The sequence below is a fragment of the Ursus maritimus genome, unplaced genomic scaffold (assembly GCF_017311325.1).
Source record: "Ursus maritimus isolate PB19 unplaced genomic scaffold, ASM1731132v1 scaffold_8, whole genome shotgun sequence".
NCBI classification, from domain to species: Eukaryota; Metazoa; Chordata; class Mammalia; order Carnivora; family Ursidae; genus Ursus; species Ursus maritimus.
This window is the reverse complement of record NW_024426996.1, coordinates 3,522,846-3,539,164: the sequence shown is the minus strand read 5'-3', so window position 1 is coordinate 3,539,164 and position 16,319 is coordinate 3,522,846. Positions and strand designations below refer to the sequence as shown.

Genomic DNA, 16,319 nt, shown 5'->3' with positions numbered 1-16,319 from the left:
TAACAAGTTTAAAACATAGCTAAAAACATGCAAATATACACTTTAGCTCTAACAATTACTGCAAAGCCTTGAGTTTCAGGGAATCGGTCTTACTACTATCTTCCTCAAACAATTGAGCTTTTAAGACTAGCAACATTAGGGGCACCTGGGTGCCTCAGTTGGTTAAGCAACTGACTCCTGATTTAGGCTCAGGTCATGATCTCAGGACATCAAGCCCCATCTGGAACTGCACTTAGTGGGGAATCGGCTGGAGATTCTCTCTCCCTCCCTCCACCCCTCCCGCGCATGCACTTACACACAGGCGGGGCTCTCTTTCTCACCTGCTCTCCAAAATAAATAAATAAATCTGTTAAAAAAAAAAAAGAAAAAGAAAAAGACTAGCAATATTATACTGAAACTTTTTCAAAACAACCACTCAACTCTTAGACCTTTCACCAAAATTACTAAGAGTACAAAGGTAATTATGAGTAAATTCTATAATTACAAATTTTTAAAAACTTACTGCACTGTTTTTTTACTAGCAAAATATTTGAACTGGCAAATCATTTGATTTGACAAGGTCCAAAAATCAAATGAGAAGGGGGAGAAGGGAAGTGACCATTTGCTATCTTCAGAAATCTATCCAAAATGTTCTGGACCAGTTTCTAAAATATAACCTTATGTGTAACAACTTGTTTAGTTCTTGAATTTAGACACCACAGTGCTATTTTCTTACTGTACTTTGGTTATCAGTTATCAAACACATTTTCTTTTAGAGCTGCAGCAGAATCTCTAGTCAGTTTATCAAATTAATCTTCCCAAATCACATAAGGAAAACATATTACATGGCTATTGGAAAGACAGTGTCATGGTTAAGAACACATACTCTGGAATTTGGCTGCTTTAGTTAGAACTCCACCCCACCATTTATTAGCTGTGTGATCTTCAGCAAGTTAGTCACACAGTTACTTAAGCTCTTCGTGCCTTGGTTTCCTCGTCTGAATTAAGGATAGTAATACCTACTTTCATAGGGCTGCTGTAGGATTAAATGAATTAATATATGTAAAGTACTTAGTGTGTGCCTAACACACATAAGTGCTATATGTTAATTATTAAAAAGTAAAGATCTGCCTATATTAAAAATCACTGTTACAAATAGGTTGTGCTTAAAGGTCACTTTTTTAAAAGATTTTATTTATTTGACAGAGATATAGAGCCAGAGAGCACAACTGGGGGACGGGGTGGCAGAGGGAAGATGAGGAGCAGGCAGGAGCCCCAAGCTGGGCTGGATCCCAGGACCCCAGGACTATGACCTGAGCCAAAGGCAGACGTTTAATTGGCTAAGCCATACAGGCACCCCTCAAAGGTCATTTTTAAGGCAGTTGCTTAGAACTCTAAATCCATATCCCTGGAAATTTAATGCTGGTTAGATTTGTCCTAATGCCACAGAAATTTACTGAACAATGTGACTAAATTACAGCTTCCTACTGTTTCTGTGGAATAATGTATCAAAAGTTCCAACTGGGAAGAAAGAAGAACTTTTTTTCTGACCACATTCTCAGATACCTGAAAGTCAAAAGTGATCCTTTCTTTTTTCTCCAGACACAGACAGGAACTTTTGAAGGAATACTAGTGATTTTTATAATAGGGATAGGAGTTGGAAGAGTATCTGAGGATTGTAGAGCAAAAGCTTTCCATTTCTTGCCAATGACAAGATTGATAATCAAAATGCAGCTATGTGACTTTCTTAGCAAAGAGAGGAAAAGGTGAGTATACATATACATGAATACAAATGCATGCAACACATTTATGGGCTATTGGTATACCTAGCTCTTCATAACTGACAAACTGTTATCTCTGAATACTGAATCTGAAAATCAAAATTACTGTAAGACATCTTATTCCCACTTTCAAAGCTAGACTTAGAAATTTCAGTCAAGGTCACACAGATATTAAAATTAGATTATATACCCCATGCTCTTTTCCACTTCTCTAAAAAGTCTCTATAACAAAGATGGAAAAACTCACAGTACCAGAAGGCCAAGAAATTTCCAGTAGTAGAGAGAAGGAAAAGTAGAAATTACCATTGCTAGAATAACCATTTCACAAGTTTCTTGTTACATCCAGGTACTCCACTACATTTTTAACCCTATATAAATTAAACAACATATTTTAAATATTGCCTAGAATTTGCTGTCCAAATTGGATTAAGCTTACCTAATTCATTTAACACTGTATTCTCTGCAACTTCAGGGTATAAACTAGGACTGCTTTCTAAATTGGATTTCTCTAAGTCAAATAATTATGCATAATATTAATTCAAAGCATAAAATGAAGTGAAATTTGAAATATAAAACACCAGAACCAAATTTATTTGGTTTATGAATGAACTTTGATACATGTACTGGGTTCTTTCATTAAGGCAAAAACATGATATTAATTTGCAAAGTCTGCTTGTCAATCAACAGTCTTTGATTAACCAAAAACATTGAATTATATACAACATGTCTGTCAATATATACGTAAGCCTTATTTTAATAAGCTCTTTGCAGTACAAAACATGTTTCTAAAGGGTAAAAATGGAAACTTTAGATTAGACAAGTCAATTCCAGTTACACAATTACGTAGTTTTAAAAATCCAAGAGATACGATGTAAAAACAAGTAAACTGTATACCTTCAGTTTAACCAAACAAAAACAAAACAAACAAACAAAACACCTCTTACCTTAAAAAGAACTACAAGTAAAAAAACAGCCCAATAATGAAGAATGCACAATGAAGATAAAGCTACAAAGAAACGTAAGCCACTGGAAGCAAGATGGCCTGGGGAAACTGACTTGCCATCTTCACTACTAATAAATATTAAGTCTAATTTTGATCTAGCCACAAAGTCTAATTTTGACCTAGCCACACAGTTCAAATGCCAAGAGAAAAACAGGAAAGCACTGTTTATCCCGATGTTCAAAATTTTGCCATATTACCTATAAAGATGTAAAATGCTCCCTTTAATTTGCCCTATCAAGTTTCTCAACAAATTTAGTATCTGTAAGCTACATTTTAATGTAACTGATGGCTTACACACACTTGAAAAAAATAAAATATCAAACTGAAAATGACTGCTGTTTTACATAATTTCCATAGATAAAAATTCCCCAAATACCTATGAAAGGTGGGACAAGCAGGAAAAACCCATGACTCTTTAAGTGCTTATGATTATGCCCAACAGAAAAGCAATAAGGAAACTCACAAGGTAGCTGAAATAGCAATGAACAAATATAAATATGGTTTCTATAGGCTTCAGCAGGAATACCTCAACCACAATCAATACTCATCAGCTGCTGTTAACACAAAACTCCCAGTATTTAAAATCGTCAAAGAATTCTAAAAGACTAACCTATGAAAAGGGTGCATTAAAAATGCAAAAAAATTGCCATTCTCACTAAAAATGAACACGTCAATGTATTTTACATACATCCTCAAACTACTACTGGCCTTCCACTTTCACACACTTTAGGTTTTTAGGTTCCCTACTCTCCAGATTTAAATCCAGTATCCAAGTTTCCCTGGGTCAGCACTAGAATGAATACTACACCGTATCACCCACCACATCACTGGGAATTAAGCTCCTTAAGAGTTTACACTGAACAAAGTATAGAATCACATTTTGTATAACTTTGTATCCTAAAGAACATTTGGTATAACCTCCTAAACAAGAGGCTATAAATATTTACGGACTCAAAACAGTCCTTCAACACTTTGTAGTTCTGTTCTGTGCTGCTGAAAGAAAACCGCACAGCTTTGCAAAATCCAAAGGACCTAAATGTTACTGAAACTTCACAAAATACATAATTATTTCACAGCTTAGAGGTTTTAGCCTTGCCCCTATTACCCGCTGTAATGCTTTTTGATGATACTGGTACAAGCAGGTAGGAGAGCAGACCCAGTAAAAAGTGGACATGGGAACTTGTTAAAAGGGAGTATTTTCATAGTCATCCTTTACCTTTTTATTTATGTAACATTAATGTTCAAAAGTCAGTTAACTGTATCAGCAAATTAAGAGACAGTTTTGCAGAACATAAATGAAAACTGGTACCAATAAAAAGTAACCAAAGAGAAGAGGTGCCTTAAATTCTGGTAACAAGGTAAGGATAGTTCACACCAATATAATGAAAAATACATCTTTCTGTATTCTATAAGCCTTCCATGACTAATTTTTGAGCTAGCAAAAAGTCTAAAAAGTCAAAACAGAGTCTCTAAGAAGTCAAAACAAATTGGTTAAGTCATTATGAAAAGCACAAACTATCATTAAAAATACACAGAAATATCCGGCAACCAAGGTCTAGAACTGGTTCGAGTGTCAAAGGTCCTCTAGTTGTTAAAATACTCCATTATGCCTCTAAAACAATTTCACTTAGATGTGACATTCCTAAAACAGCAACACAGGCCTGTAAGTTTCAGTGAGCCAGTGCCGGCAAACCCAAACTATGACAAAGATATCCTCTCCTTTGGGCGGTAACTACCAAATTACTGTTCTGGGATCGGCTTGCTTCAACCAAGTTTAAGATGGTGCCTAAACTGAAAGGAAAACGGCAGAACGGGTAAAGAAAAAATAAATAAAAACTAATTTTAAAAGTTAAGTCCCTACTTCCAATAAACAATGTCTTAGAAATCTTTCAGACGATAAAGGCTCGGAAGAACAGATGGATCAAGACCCATCCGCATTCTCTCGAGACGTGCGCACTGCGCGGAAAAGGATGAATGAATGGAAGACAGGCGCGTGTGAAATGCAGCAGGTCCGGCCGGCAACCAGACCAGCAGCAGCGATCAGTAGGCCTCGCTCCTCCCCCTTCCCTCCTCCATGACAGCCCAGTATCAAGCATGGAGGGGAGAGGACAATGTGATCCCCCTTTCTCACCACCACCACCCTTCATCCTACTCTGAGAGCTCTACCGCGCAACACGAGGTTCTCCTCCCCACCCCAAACCTTTCTCGCCTCCCCTGCCGCCAACCCCAGCAACTCTCGGGCGCGCTGGAGTAACATGCGCTTGCCCCTCTCGGCTCCCCTCGGCGAGGTCGAAGCTTCTCCGCGCGTGCCGCGGCACCACTCCCGCCCAACCCACCCTCCGGCAACGCGCGCCCACCGGTTCCCTGGCCCACCGGTCTAAAGAAGACCCGCGCGTGCCTCGCACACGAACCCCCCAGGCTGGAGCTCGGGAGAGAAGGAGGGACGGAAAGGCTACCCTGGGGCTCCCTCCTCCATCTCATTCCAGGCCGGCTCGCCGCCCACCCTCCCTGCGGATCCCGGCGCCCGTTCGGAGCCAGTCCTGCGCCCTTCTATCCCGAAGACACAAACCCCACACACCTAGCCCAGAGCTCCGATCACCCTCCACCCTAGCAGACCACCTCGGGAATAGGCAGGAGGCGCCGTGCTGCCCCTCCCCCACCCCTCTCCCCCAGCTCTCAGGCCCCCACCAGAACGTGTGCGCTACACGCCGCCGCGGCCAGTCTCCGGGGCGCCCCCAGTTGCCCACGGAGAGGTCAGGCCCAAGAAGAGGGGGAGGGGGCGGCAGGGGGTAGCGTGCGCGCCGGGAACGCCGTCCCGCGGGGTCCCCCAGTCCGAAGGGAGACGGAGCGCGGGGACCGGTGGGGGTGGGGGCCAAAGGCAATACTCACCGGTTCCACAGTCGCCATCTTAGATCGATCTGATCGCACAACCGCTCCTGAAGGGGGGGTGAGAGGAAAAAAATGAGATTCAAACCGGATTGGCCGGCTACTGTCCACGTGACGGACGTGTCCGTTTGGCCCGGCGGCGCCTGCGCAAGACTGCGGCTGCGTGGATGACAAGAGGCTTCTGGGAAGTGGAGTCTCTCTCGCTCACACTCTCTCTCTTTCTCTCTCTCTCTCCCTCTTTTTTTAAGGGCAAAGAAGTTTAAAAAAAAAAAAAAAGGACTGGTCGCGTGGTTGGTGGATAGGGTGCGCGGTTCTCGGCGGCGGACCCTAGCGTGGCGGAGGGTGGTTTTCAGTCCTGTGCTCTTCCGCCTGGATAGCTGCTGTCGCGTTTACTGCCAGGCATGCCTGCTGCGCCCTTTGTTGCCCTGTCCTCCCATCTTCCCGGGAAAGTTGGGAACTGTAGGCTCAGCACGCACAATGAGGCTTCATTTGCTTAGTTGAGGTCCTAGGACAAGTTGTCTGTTTATTTAAATTTTGTTTGACTTCCCACCATTTTCTCTTGCTTTCAGAAAGAGGCGGCGATGGAGAGTCGTCGTTTAAAGCAATCAACCCTCCCTCGTCCCGCGGCTCTGCTCTGCTAACGCTGGTGGTCACTCATTGCCATCACTGCGAAAGGGGGTGGCGGAACCGCCCGCAGTACCCACTTGCCACAGGTTGGGGGAGGGGGAGTACACCCGACAGCTTTTCCTGTCCCGAATCCTGAGATTAAGACCTCAGGGCTAAATCTTGAGTAGAAGTAAAAATTATTTGAGAGTTCTGTCCTCTCGGTTCCACTACTGTACTTAACGAGAACGGAAATAGGCTAAGTCCAGGTGCCAGCCAGGGAAGCCACTCCGGGCCCCGCTGACTAAGCCCTGGACTGATCGTCAGAAGTTAGGTCGGTCAACGATGACTCTTGACGTTGACTCATTCTCCTTGGGCGAGTGACTTAATCATTCAGTGCCGCAGCTTTTTCATTTATGAACCACAGATGATAATACACTTACCTCACAAGGGTGTGCTGTGGTAATGATTGTAACCAGCTTTGAAAATGCATCGGACTCTGTAAGTGCTTAATAATAAGGCAACCTCGTGCCTCCCTAAGGATAAACTGCTTCCTCTAATGTTTTTTTAAAGTGTTTTAATCATGTACACAAAGGAATTTAAAATTTAAAGTCAAGACGACTTTTTTCTTTATTACAGTAGTTACCTTCAATAGAGGCTTTATGTTCAGGAATATATTGTTATATTCACAACAATCAGTGGCAGAAATTTATCCCCACACTGGCATCCTACCATTTCCTTTTCCTCTAAGATACTCTTTTGTCATTTCTTAAGACCGTGGTGTTCTGCACACTCTGGTTGCTAATAAAACAAATGGAGGTAAATCTAACAGACCACTACTATGAAGTTCTAATGAGAAAGACATATCTTTACTATTTTCCATACTTAAGAATGTTAACCCTAGAAACATCAGTATAAGCAGGCTGCCTGTGCCTGCCCTGCCTATGGTGTTGCTGATGTCCAGAGCTGTGTCATACCTATTATTGAGTACATAATGGTTGCTTGAGTTGACTAACACATAATTGAGGCTGTATATACAAAACCATTGCCTTTTCATATGTCTTGGTTTCCCTGGACGTCAGAGGTGAATAATGAAAGCTTTTTTCCAGTTAGCTCTAGTAGGCTTAAAGTTGATGGAATTCTGAATAAATAAAGAAATGGATTTCTACTTACAGAGACTATCTACTGTTACTTAAACTATCCAAAGTAATTACAGTCGATCTCAGGGATATCTTCTGTAGTATCTGGTTATCTTCTTTGAGGAGATAGCTTTCACAGTGCTGCTATATAGTAGCAAAGAATTGAGGAAATTCAGCCCCCATATGAGACTGAAAGCCAGTGATGGCCTTAATACCTTTTTTTAATTATAGCTTCCATTTTATTAACTTTTCTCGATTAAAAAACTCCTCCCTTTGGGGGCGCCTGGGTAGCGCAGTCGTTAAGCGTCTGCCTTCGGCTCAGGGCGTGATCTCGGAGTTCCAGGATCGAGTCCCACATTGGGCTCCTCTGCTGAGAGCCTGCTTCTTCTTCTCCCACTCCCCTGCTGTGTTCCCTCTCGGGCTGGCTGTCTGTCACATAAATAAAATCTTAAAAAAAAAAAAAAAAAAAATCCCCCACTTTTGTTAGTCATTCCAGTACTTCTGTAATATTTACATCTGCTCCTATTCTTTGTAGCTTAATTTATCTCCATTTTGTATACACTTTGTTGCATGTGTTTTATGGCACATTCATGTGTCTTTGCCTAATATCACCATTAGATTCTACCATGTCAAAGATTTAGTGATTAGATTTTATCTATGTGTTTATGTGGTGGTATTGTTTTTGTCAGTCTGAATTATGCAGAGTAGAAATGTTTCACTTTATTTTTCTATTAATATACAATTACATTTGTTACTAACATATTCATGCTTATACTTAAGGAAAGGAAGGGCAATAAAGAGATCGATGAAATGGGATATGGTATTGAAAACTATCCTACTTCATCAAGTTAGTTAATACATAACTAATGGCCCAGCGTAGTATCATGGTAACCGTTACTTGTAAGCCTGGGATGACTGGTTATCATTTAGCATGTATAAATAGTCATGATCTTTTCCCTACTAAATATTCCTCAAGCTGTTATATTCCTAGCCTTTATAGATTTAACTCATGGTAAAAGATTTTAAATAATTTGATAGAATACATCAGTTCTTATCATTTATTTACCTCTTTGTCATTGGAATTTTATTTAGGTTTTCTAGATAATCAAAGTCATTGTTTTGCTGGGCATTGTTTAACTATGGTTCAAACTGATCACATCTGTTACAATCAGTCGCTCAAAAATATTATTGCTACAACCTCTGGGATTTTTTTTTTAAGACCTTGGAATTTTAGACAATCTGTTCTTATTAAATGCCTTTCTTAGTCTTTTTAGTCTCTGACCAGTATTAAGCAACCATTTTTCTTAAAATGAGTAGATCTTCAGATGGAAGATATGAAATTGCATAATAAAGTAAATGATCCTTGGGATGCCTGGGTGGCTCAGTCGGTTAAGTGTCTGCCTTAGGCTCAAGTCATGATGTCAGGGTCCTGGGATCAAGTCCCACATTAGGCTCACTGCTCAGCGGGATGTCTGCTTCTCCCTCTGCCCCTCCCCTGCTCTTGCTCTCTCTCTCTTAAATAAATAAATAAATAAATAAATAAATAAATAAAATCTTTAAAAAAAAAAGTAAATGATCCTTAATATTACCGTGTTGGCTATTAACTTTAGATGTAATCTAAAGCAACCTCTAAGATTGAGGTTGGGTTTTTTCAAAACCTTATTCACTCTCTTTCTAAACTTGGTCATATTTTAAGCTCTATTTTTTTGTTACTGTCACTTTCTACAGTGATGTTCCTTAAAGAAAGATCTAAGGTGGTGGCTTCAGACAGGGTAAGTAATCTTTTAAATTACAATTGCATAGTTTAAGAACAAGCTGTGGTGTCAAATTATCAGTTTGTAATCCCAATCCTACCACTTACTATTTGACTGCATGCAGATTTTTCATCTCTTTGTGCCTCGTTTTTAATTTTTTTTTTTAAGTAGACTCCACACCCAACATGGGGCTTGAACTCACAACCCTGAGATTAAGAGTTGCATGCTCTGCTGACTGAGCCAGCCAGGAGCCCCATCTTTGTGCCTCATTTTTGTCATGAGTTAGAGAGAATAATAGTACTTGTATGGTTAGTGTGAGAAATAAATGATTTAATCCATTTAAGGTTCTTAGAATAGTTCTTAGAACATAGTGAGCACTCAATGTTAACTATCATTATCATGATGTGATATCGTAGTAACATAAATTTCTTATTTCTACTTTTTAGTTTAGTCTAATATGCTTAAGTATTCTTTTATGCAGAGAATCAACCCCAGCCCATTATCTTTAAGGATACTCTAGGCTTTCAAACTCAAGTAACATTTATCAATCAATTTCCTATAACATACCAAATATTTTTCATATCAGTTACTTTGTTTGACCTGTACAACAATTATGTGAATTAAGCATTAGCATCCCCATTTTACAGATAAAGAACAAATGTGTTAAAGTTAGGGGACATAAGCAAATCCACACAGCCAATGGTGAGCTGGAATTCAAACTCAGTTCTCTTGACTCAAGATTCTTTCCTCCATACCACAGCGACTTTCCTCTGATAGGTTCTTCCAAATGCCTGTTCCTTTTCAAAGGACTTCTAATACTGAGTACATTTACAGAACTGACAAACCATTCAAGAAGTACTAAGTCAGTAATGGGAAATGTGTGATCACTGGCAGATATTTAAAGCACATGGAAAGCCCAGGCACTTCCTTCCTGGACTGTAAAATCTGCTTGGCATCCTAAGTCATAGAAATATAAATAGTTCAGTACCCATATAAAGAAGTGTGACTAAGAACCAAAAGGATGCAGCTAACAAACACCCTAACAAGCACTCATTCATCTAATGAATGAGAGAGTCACATAGTTCCTTCCCTTGTTTCACCCAGGTCTCTGTTCTAATGCCACCTCCTCAGGGAAGACTTCCTTGACCACCCTACCTACGTTAGCATGCTCATTACTCTTTATCTCCTTACTTTATTTTTCTTCAGACCATTTCATTACCCTAGCTCTACACCCAAGAGTATATTAAACATTGTTTAATTAATTGTAGGTTGTCTCCACTATTAAAATATTAGCTTCTTGATGATTTGTAAACAAATATTTGGGAAAATTCAAATATAATTTTAAAAACCACGTAAAATTTCTAGACTGAAAACCAATAATGTAAGTAATAGAAAAATTATTATATGTCAAGCACGATGTTATGCAGTTTACTTGCCATGGTAATAACCTCATTTAATCTTTAAAATAACATTCTGAGATAGATAAGGAAACTGAAGTTAAATAACTTTCCCTAAAACACAGTCTGGTTTTCAGGGCTCTTAACACTACATAATATTGACTGGATTGTGACTGGACCACCTAGTATGTGAGATCATTGTCTGAAATAATGAGAAAGAAATAATCTGTAAAGAGTACGTGAAAAATTCATATACGTAGTATGTTGGGCAACAATAAGATAGCTCCCAAAGTGATTTATCTTAATTTACCTTTTAAAACTGAAATTAAGAAAAACGTAAACATATGCGAGGAGGTCAATAGTATTTAGAAATAATCTGCAAAATTGTAAACACCCAAAATTCAGAGATTTAAGTGAACTCCCAGGGAGGCATGACTGAATTTTCATTGCCACATATGTGAGTATGCCTGCATTGAATTTGTCTAAAGACAGAAATGTATTAATGGGTGGCAGATGGCCTGCTTGCTATCTATAAAAGAGAAATCTAGAATGACAATATTTGGTGATCCGTCACTAGCACTGTTCCTCATTGGAGATGGTTTCTTGAGGACACCAACCATACAGCTGATTTACCTTGCTTTGATTCCAGGTTCACAATCATATGGTAAACGTATCTTCCCATATTGATTTGTACAAATGTCGGGCTGATATGGAAACAGTAATATACAGATCCATAATAGTTACATTGCTGAGTCCATTTTCAAAAAAGTTTTTTTTTAAGTAAGCTCTATATCCAACATGGGGCTTGAACTCATGACCCTGAGAGCAAGAATAACATATTCTAGCAACTGAGCCAGTCAGGCACCCCAGAGTCTCCCCCCCCTTTTTTTTTAAAGTACTAAGTTATTTAGTTTTTCATAATTATGGTCTCTGAGCTTGGAAAACAGCTACCCCTGCAGATTGGATTTTCTCTGTGTCCTCAGATTGTAATGATTCTCTGAAGAAATGTCAATCTGTAGGAATTGTCTGGATGGCTAATCAGCCTTCTTTAGGACTTGCCACATGCCTTTCTATTCCAACTGCATCTTTAGAGACCTGTGAATTAGGAACTTTTGACTTACCTGCGTCTAAACTCTTTAATTTCAGAGTTTGAGAGATACCAACCCTCATTCAGGAAGTTGCTTACAAACATGAGATGTACTTTTTAGTACATTCCAATATGATCCTATGTGTTTCAAGTAGCTAGTGGAAAACCATGATTATCGTTTTATTAATATAAATCATAAAATGTTGTTTATACTCAAAGAGAGCCACTTGTATCTTGAAAAAAATGAGAAATCACTATTAAATTCACGCTATCTGGGGAGAACTTTTGCCAGCTCTACAGATGCATTTAGTACGAGTTAACCAAGAGCATCAGAGCTCTGAAATGGAAATCAGGAAACAAGGGTCTATACTTTATCATATCAGTACCTGAGGTTATCAGGTTTTAAGATGGGGGAAGGGTTTGATCCAGATATGGGTATTAGCAGACTGGATATATTTCACTTGTAAAACCTGACTTCTGGGAAATGACAAAAGAGCATTTTCAGCAGACTTCTGAAACTGTTAGTTTAATTGCCAGGCAATTTATGGAAATGGCACCTCAAAAAAATAATCCCACTTTGTTTAAAAGTTCTTCCTTATATTCCTATATGCTTCCTCCCAACCACCCCTGCTAAGTTGAGAGAATTAATTCAGATGAAAGTTAAATGTGGTAACTATTTCATCTTACAATAAAGTAAGATGGCGAGGGGAGTAAACACAATCTTATCATTTTATTAGAGCTTAATTTTTACATTCTGAAAGAGACTTTTGGCAATCTATAGGAAAATAGCAGCAGCTGTTGTTAAAATTGAAAAGCGAAGGGGACAATATTATGTTTTGTTAATTACAAAAAATTGGATAAATGTAATATTTGAAAGGCAGAGCAATCAACGGTACTTGACTGAAAATATTTGAGTATTTCTAGTCTTTTGAGTATTTTAAGTATTTAGGCTTCTTACTTTTGTTTATTTTTTGTCCTAAAAAGCAATGTTACATTCTATGTCAACTATACCACAATAAAGCTGTTTGTTTGTTTGTTTGTTTTTTAAGCTGAAAAGGATCCCTGGGATCCACGACCCTGAGATCACAACCTGAGCCAAAACCTAGAGTTGGATGCTCAACCGACTGAGTCACCCAGGCGCCCCAGTATATCCAACATGCCAACATTTTATGCTTTTACAATTGTAGGGCACATGCAATTTCGAAGTTGGCATTTTTTTCATGGTATTTTATTGCAAATATTGCATATTGAACATCGGTTACAAACTGGATAATATTTTTAAACATATTTTAAAAAATAATCAAACTTACAGAATCGTTTTAACAGTAAACTCTCAAAAATGTTTCTAAATTCACCAATCATTAAAATGTTGCCTCGTCTCTCAATCTCTCTCTCATTATTTCTAAGTCATTCAAGAGCAAGTTGCAGACATAATGACCTCTAAATAGTTCAGCATATTCCTAAATATAGACATTTTCCTATAGAGCCGTACAATTAATGAAATCAGGAAATGTTATGTTAATTCAATACTTTTATCGAAAACATATAATCAACATTTGAATTTTGCCAATTCCAATAATTACTTTCATAGAATTTTTTTTTTCCAGTCCGGGATCATGCATTGCATTGGTTGTCAGGTCCCTTCAGTTTCCTTTAATATGGAACAATTTCCAGTTTTTCTTTGTTTTTTTGAAATATTGACACTCTGAGGAATAAAGAACAGTTGTTTTGAAGAATATCCCTTACTTTTGGTTTACCCAATTGTTTCCTTACCACTGTTTGACATTCGGTGCTAATAGGGTTATTGTGATCTTGTTATGTTGATACAACATTGTTGGAGTGTGTATTTTTGGCAGAAATACTACATAAGTACTATCGTGTCCCCCCAGTTACGTTGTTACACTGGTAACATTAGTAGCTTCAGAATATTCCACTGATTAGGTATATTACAATTCTCTTATCCAATTCCCCACAGTTATATATTCAGGTTATTTCCACTTTCTTCTATTATGAATAATGCTCCAAAACATACATTCATGAGAAAAATATTTTTCATATTTTATTTTATTTTTTTAAAGATTTTATTTATTTATTGACAGAGAGAGACAGCCAGTGAGAGAGGGAACACAGCAGGGGAGTGGGAGAGGAAGAAGCAGTCTCCCAGCGGAGGAGCCTGATGTGGGGCTCGATCCCGGAATGCTGGGATCACGCCCCGAGCTGAAGGCAGATGCTTAACAACTGCGCCACCCAGGCGCCCCATTTTTTTCATATTTTAGATGATTCCTTCAGAATGAATTTTCAGCAATGGAATTAAACAGTTTATGAGATATAAACAAAATGTTCACTCTTTATACATATTGGAATTCACACTGCTCTCTAAAAATGTTATATTAACATAACAGGTCACAGAAACTCATCAGCATTGGGTGTTAAAAAGAATTAAGTGAATATTTTCTTAATTTTTATTACCGGTTTCTTCATTTACTTATTCATAGGCTTTACCTTTGTTCCCCTCCTTTTTATTTTGGAAATTTTTAAATCTACAAAATGTTGAAACAGTATAATAAACACTTGTAAATTCTTCATCTAGATTCTCTGGTTGGTAATCTTTGAATTAATAAAGATTGATAGGAATACTTGTGGTAATTAAAAAGTGAATAGAAGCCAATGGGGCCTGTTCCTTAGAATTATGGAAATAGTTAAGAGGACATGAAATCTGTAGGTGCAGAATAGATGGGCAGCCAACAAGAAAACTATTTGATTTGTACTATCAAAAAATTATGATGAATGATAAGAAGGCCAAAGGCAGTCGTATCAATAAAACAATTCTTAAAATTCAATTATGATTAACATACAGTATTATATTAGTTTCAGGTGTACAACATAATGATTCAATAATTCTACACATTTCTCAGTGCTCATCAGGATAAATGTACTCATCACAATCTTTTGTCCAATTCCTGGACCTGAGCCAGTTTTCAGACCCAAAATCCATTGACTAAAGGAGCTGGGTGCCCAAGAGAAAGGAATCATGGCCAGTAATGGGGAAATGATTTTCCCAGTCCTTTCTCAAAAGGATTTATGGCCATTTATTTGGGTAACTGCACATCTTGGAGAAGGGAATACCTAAATATTTCTAATATTGTTGGACTCGGGTCTAACTTTACATTGATACCCAGAGCCCTGAAAAATCATCCTGGTTCTCCCTCTCAGAATGAGGACATATGGAATTCAAGTAATAAATGGAATGCCCGTTAGTATCTAGTGCACAGTAAATCTGCTATATCAAGAAACCCACCCCTGAGTATGTAACTGGATTAGTCATACTTCGTAGGTGGGACCTTGGCCCTTGGGAGAAAAGGTTTCATAGTGGTAAAGGACAAGCGAAAACCACTGACTCCAGTTAAGACAATAAGCCAAAAGCAGTATATTTCTGGGAACAATGGTAGTACCATTCGTAAAACTCAAAAAGATGCAGGGATGGCAGTCCTCATCATATCTTGATTTAATCCACAAGTCCTACCCATTTAAAAACTAGATAGATCCCAAATATAACACTAGATCTTTGAAACTCAAATAAGTGGAAACACAAATTGCTGCTACTATACCAGATGTGGTATCTTTGCTATAGCAGATTAACATGGCCTCGATACGTTGTATATATCCTTTAGTTTGGTGAACATTTTTTCCCATCCTTATCCAAAATGTGGATTAAAAAGACTGCATTTACATAGACGGAACATATACATTTATAATTTTGCCCTCAACTTATGTTATAATACAGTATAATATATGCTTCTGTCATAATATAGTTCCATGAGGTTTTGAATGTCTGGACATCTTGTAGAACACCACATTTACCTGCCGTAAAACAGCAAAGAGCCCTGCCCTTTGGACCATATGAACCAGAAGACCTATGATGTCAGAGGTGTCAGTGGTCGTAAAAGATGCCATGTAGAATGTTTGGCAAGCCGCAGTTGGATAATCACGATGTAAGTCTCTGGGGTTCCAGAGCAATGGCATTTGAAGCAGAGAATTTTACTCCTTTTGAAAAACAATTTTCTGGCATGCTGTTAGACCCTGATAGAAGGGAAATACTTGCCCACGGGACATCAAGTGACCATATGGTTGCAACTACCCATGATGAGCTGGGTTCTATCAAACCCATTCCACTAAGTCACAAGGCTAGGCAGCCTAGCAATGATTCATTATGAGATGAAAGTTGTACACTGGAATCTAGCATAAGCAGGAGGGCACAAGCAAGTTGCATCAGCACATCTCCTTCATCTTACATTGTGGCTATATGGAGAATTATTCAAGATCACCTGATGGAGGAAGAGAGGTCAAGGTTGAATCATGGCAGAGTCCACTCAATAAGTGGGTGCAAGCTGAAAATAGAAGTTCACTGTAGCTCCACATGGGTACGGCCTTAAAAAACACTGGTGAGAGCCAAAGACAATGAGATACCTAGGAATAAACCTAACCAAAGAGGTGAAAGACCTGTACTCTGAAAACTATAAAACGTTGATGAAAGAAATTGAAAGATGATACAAAGAAATAGAAAGACATTCCATGCTCATGGATTAGAAGAACAAATATTGTTAAAATGTCTATCTTACCCAAAGCATTCTATGCATTTAATGCAATTCCTATCAAAATACCAACAGCAGGGGTGCCCGGCTGGCTCAGT

At 38.6% G+C, this 16,319-nt stretch overlaps 1 protein-coding gene and 1 long non-coding RNA gene across 2 annotated transcripts in view; one reads left to right on the top strand and one right to left on the bottom strand.

Annotated features, from left to right (window-relative positions):
- Positions 1-5,777, bottom strand: part of EIF4E (eukaryotic translation initiation factor 4E) — a 41,236-nt gene extending 35,459 nt beyond the window's left edge. Inside the window, exon 1 of the mRNA XM_008707188.2 lies at positions 5,653-5,777. Coding sequence (XP_008705410.1) covers positions 5,653-5,670 — 18 coding nt within the window. The 5' untranslated portion in view covers positions 5,671-5,777. The remainder of the gene's footprint in view (positions 1-5,652) is intronic.
- Positions 5,778-5,900: 123 nt separating this feature from the next.
- On the top strand, positions 5,901-13,041 carry LOC103677919. The gene is made up of 3 exons (XR_572563.2): positions 5,901-6,362; positions 9,120-9,163; positions 12,679-13,041. It is a non-coding gene; the product is annotated as an uncharacterized LOC103677919 (long non-coding RNA).
- Positions 13,042-16,319: the final 3,278 nt, after the last annotated feature.